Source organism: Pseudomyrmex gracilis, unplaced genomic scaffold (assembly GCF_002006095.1).
Source record: "Pseudomyrmex gracilis isolate BER0280 unplaced genomic scaffold, ASM200609v1 scaffold_1373, whole genome shotgun sequence".
NCBI lineage: Eukaryota > Metazoa > Arthropoda > Insecta > Hymenoptera > Formicidae > Pseudomyrmex > Pseudomyrmex gracilis.
The window spans coordinates 6,926-11,815 of NW_018021957.1; the positions used below are offsets into that span (position 1 = coordinate 6,926).

General features: G+C 42.7%; 1 protein-coding gene across 1 annotated transcript; it reads right to left on the reverse strand.

Annotated features, from left to right (window-relative positions):
* Nucleotides 1–1,330: 1,330 nt before the first annotated feature.
* Nucleotides 1,331–4,607, reverse strand: LOC109862106. The gene is made up of 6 exons (XM_020442025.1): nt 4,362–4,607; nt 3,496–4,316; nt 3,161–3,318; nt 2,255–2,905; nt 1,690–2,124; nt 1,331–1,530 (listed from the first exon to the last, which is right to left on the reverse strand). Exons 1-6 carry the CDS (start codon nt 4,605–4,607, stop codon nt 1,331–1,333), a joined length of 2,511 nt encoding a protein of 836 aa, XP_020297614.1.
* Nucleotides 4,608–4,890: the final 283 nt, after the last annotated feature.

Sequence of the window (4,890 nt, forward strand, 5' to 3'; positions counted from 1 at the left end):
TTAAATTTTCTCTGGCTATTTTGTTGGCAGCACGTATTCTTTCTTTTAACTCGTGAGCGTAGTCTTCTATGTTATAACTTTTTGCGGGTGGTTTTGACAATGTTGTCGGGAGTTCGGCTTGTTTCCCGTATACTAGTTCAAACGGTGTGAACCCCGTCGCGGTATGTGGTGGTGTTATACGCGAACATGGCGTAGGGTACCCATTCGTCCCAGTCAGTCTGTTCGTAACTGACAAAATGTCGAATATACTCGATTAACGTTTGATGCAATCTCTCAAGAGCCCCGTTGCTCTGTGGATGATACGCGGTTGTTTGTACCTTGTTGATTTTCAATAACTTGCATGTATTTTTAAATACATCGCCCACGAAGTTCGTACCCTGATCAGTGAAAATTACTTCCGGGATTCCGTATTCGCAAATTATCTTTATCGCGAATTTTTTTGCTACGGTGTTCGCCTCTTGATTTGCTATCGGGATAGCCTTGCTAAATTTTGTTAAATTATCCTGAAATGTTAATAGATATTTATTTCCGTTGTTCGAAATCGGTAACGGTCCCACTATATCCAGCGCGCATTTTTCGAACGGTTTACGTGGTGTGTCTGTTATTACTAGCGGCATTTTAATTTTACGTGTTAATTTGTTTCTTTGGCAAAATGTACATTTTTTTATATAATTCTTCACGTCTTTAGTTAAGTTTGGCCAATTGTGAAGTAATTTGATTCGTTTCACTGTCCGTTCAATGCCCTGGTGACCACCGACCGGTGTGTCATGGTATTCATATAATATTGTTCGTTTCTCTTCTTCTGTGTATTCTCTTTCTTTCTTGTCTGTGAGTTCTTCTGCTTTATCGTTGATTGCANTTCTTTCTCTCTTATTTGCACTTGCGTTGTCTGTTATCTTTCTTGCTTTCGCGCTTTCTTCTGTCTCACTTGCGCTCGTGTCTTTTTTTGTCTCACTCTCGCTTGCGCTTGCATTAACTTCCGTTTTGCTCGCGCTCGAGTGTTCTTCTGTCTCGCTTGCGTTTGCGCTTTTCTCTGTTGCGCTCGCGTTCGCGCTTCTCTTCGTCGTTCTTGTTCTTTCGTCGTTTTTTCTCTTGCTCTTCTTCTAACCGTGTGTAATGCGTTTACGTGCTCTGTTTCGTCTACCGGGTGTCGGCTTAACGCATCGGCGTTTGCGTTTGCTTTCCCTTTCTTGTGTACGATTTTGTAGTCGTATTCTTCTAGCTTTAATCTCCAGCGTATTAATCTCGAGCCGGGGTCTTTAACGTTAAATAGCCATACAAGAGCCTTGTGGTCTGTTATTATTTTAAACTTTGTATCATATAAGTACGGTCAAAAGTGATTAACAGCCCATACTATTGCTAACAATTCCTTTTCAGTTGTATTATAATTTCGTTCCGCCTTGTTTAGCACGCGACTCGCGTACGCGATGGGCTTATCTTCCCCCGCGTCGCCCTGCAATAAGACCGCTCCGACCGCGTAACCTGACGCGTCTGTCGTGACGATGAACTCGCGGTTGAAATCGGGATACACTAATATAGGTGCCGTAATCAATTTTTCCTTTAAAATTTCGAACGCTTTTTGCTGTTCTGCGCCCCACGCGAACTTTGCTTCCTTACGCGTTAATTATGTCAATGGTTTCGCTATTTTTGAAAATTTATCAATAACTTTGCGGTAATATCCGGCCAAACCAATAAATGCTTGCGCGTCTTTTAACTTTATTGGTAATGGAATATTTTTTACCGCGTCTATCTTGGACGGGTCGAGCAGAATGCCGTTTTCCGTTATGATATGCCCTAAATACGTGACTTCTTTTCTTAGAAATTCGCATTTATCGGGTTGTAACTTTAACTTATTTTTTCTCAATCGTTTTAATACTTCTTTTAACCGGCTATTGTGTTCTTTTAAATGTGTCCCGTAGATCACGATGTCGTCTAAGTACACAAAGCATTTAACACCTTGCATCCCTACCAGTACCGTGTTCATTAATCTTTGGAACGTGGCGGGTGCATTTTTTAATCCGAATGGCATTTGGTTATATTCGAAGTGCCCATACGACGTAGAAAACGCCGGTTTTTGCTTATCCTCCTCGGCCATAGGTATCTGATGATACCCCGAGGCAAGATCTAGTGTAGAAAAATATTTCGCATTTCCTAGCTGATCTAGTATATCAGTTATATTAGGAAGTGGGAATGAGTCTCCTACAGTGACGTCAGTCAGTTTTCGGAAATCGATTACGACGCGTAACTTTCGTACTCCGGACGTCTAGTTTTTTTGGTACTACTAATAGTGGCGTGTTCCACTGACTCGTGCTATGTCTAATTAAACCGTTTTCTAACATTTCATTTATCTGTTTATCTACCTCTTGCTTGTGTTTGTCAGCCAGTCTGTATGGTTGTACGTTTATCGGTCTGCAGTCCGTTTTCGTCGGTATGTAATGCGATACCGCGTTGGTGCAGGTCAGTGTCTCTCCCTGGAGATGAAATACGTCGCTATATTCCTCGCAAATTTCTTTTAAACTTTTTTCTTCTTCTTGATTTAAGTGTTGCATGCGTAAGGAGGTTTTCACTATTTCTTGTCGCTCTATTTCTGACTTTTCTATCTCTATTTTGGCGACCTGTGCCTTCGCTTTTTGCGTATCTAACTGCAATTTGTCTAGCGTTACATGTGGCATTTGCATCTTCACTTCTCGTTCCGTAATGTTTATCACACTCACGGGGCACACATTGTTCTCAGGTTGCAGTAAGCAACTCCCGATAAAGATTCCCGGCTGTTCCTCTTTTGCTTGCACGACACCCACGTGATTCACGTTTGTAAATGCCCGTATTATTGTCTCGCACCGCGGCGGTAACGTTATCGCGTGATATGGATACAAGACCATTGAGTCTTTTCCAATTATTATTTTTCCTTTTTTATGACACGGTATCGCGTGATATATTTTAAGAAAATCGTTTCTTAGGATTCCCTGGTAATTGATCGGGAAATCGTTTCGCACCACGTAAATCGGATGTGTTAATTTGTTATTTTTTAACTAAATTGTTGCGTTAAACTTTCCTCTTACGCGCGCGGTATGTCCTGTTACTCCGGTTAGTTTCATTTTTAATTTTTCAACCAAGGTTTTCCCTTTCAAATATTTTACTTTTATTAGTGATATAGTCACACCCGTATCATATAACAATTCGGCTGTGCCCTTTTTTGTTTCGACAATTGGTACGCTCACTAGGTCTAGACTTGCATGGTTCGTGTCTACCGCTGTCACATGAAGCTCTGCTGCTTCTATTGGTTTATTTTTTCTTCTGTGGTCGCATTCTTCATCACTACTTGAAGAATCACGATCTTTGCACGTATTCACTTTGCTTTTATCGTGCTTACCAAACTTTTTCTCTTTTTCTCTTGGCTTCTTTTTGCTTTTATTTTTTCCGTTGAACAACCAGCACTCATCTCTCTTGTGCCCCGTCTTTTTACAGTAATTGCAATAATTTTTCGTAGCATTTAACCGTTGCCCTTCTGGTTTCGGTAAACTGTTTCGGCTTGAGCGACACTCTCGCCCGTAATGCCCTGTTTTTTCGCATTTGTAACAGTTATGGTTTCTGTTAGCATTTCGTGGTTGTGGCGGTACTTTATTTTTGTTTGTCCCCGCGGCCTTTTCTTCCGCGCCTGCTCCCGCTATTGCTTCTTGGAACGTATTGTAATTGCGTGATCTTATTATTAATTTAAGGTCATCTTTTAGCCCGATTTGGAAATGATGCAAGGCTTGTTCCTTGATCGTTTCCAAGATAATTCTCTTTTGTTCATTGGTCCCCGCTTTTCCTTCGATCATGGATTCGTAAAGCTCCATGGCAAGTTGATTTACGCGTTGTCCAAACGTTAGCGCGTTTTCCCCCGTTTTCTGCTTTAGAGAACTGAACTCAATTTGTAGCTCCGTCGTGCCTTTTTTAGCAGAGTATGTTGCTTCTAACTCATTTTTCAGTTGTTTGAAACTGTGAATATCTCGCATTTCAAAGTCCAGCAAGGCCTGTCCCTTTAGTTTGGTACATAGTATTGCTTCCAATAGCGTTCTTTCGTCTACCGGATTNATATTTTTCATCGCGTAAGTACACGCACTTAAAAATTCGCGTAACTGCGTCTGCGTTTTGCCGTCGAATACTGGTATCATCGCGCGCGCCTCTTTCAACAACATGTAATCACTTAAGTGCGCCGTTTGATTTCTCACGTCCGCTGCCGTCCGTCCGTACGTCACGTCCAGCGCGCTATCGCGTTCTCGCGTTACATCGTCGGCCCTTGTGCGACGTCTAAGCGGTTCGTCGTCCTCGAACACCTGTGAGGTACGGCGTCAAACTACTTGCCGCTTCAGACCTCGCACTTCAGTTTGCAATTCTCGGAAGGCCTGCATCAACTCGCGCATAAACAAAGTATTTGAGGAATCATCGGAGTTTCTACCCGCCTCCGTGACCTCGCCCGCGGGTCTGTTCGAGCCCGCTGTTCCTTGGAGGGGTTGTTTACCCCCTAACTCACTACGCATTCGGTCTATCTCTGTGTCCACGTCAACTTGTGTCTGATGTACTCTTTCAAGCCGTTCGTCCAACGAGTCGTTTGGTGCGTGAGCCATTTCCGTATATATTTCCTTCGGATCGAATACACTACTATCGTATGAGGTTAATGAAAATTCTCCGCGTTCGGACACGTCACTCGGAGTCCGGCTAATGTAAGGCCTCCGTCTTCTCGGTTCAGAGCTTACTTGAGAAAGTAAACTCTCGTCTACATCNAATGTAAACTCGCGGTCTACCGTAATTTTCTCTTGTAATTTGTTCTCATTTGTGCTACCGCTTCCGCTATTAAATTCAAGAGCCAAATTTCGTCGAACTTGACCGGACCTCTCGATACTGCGAGGT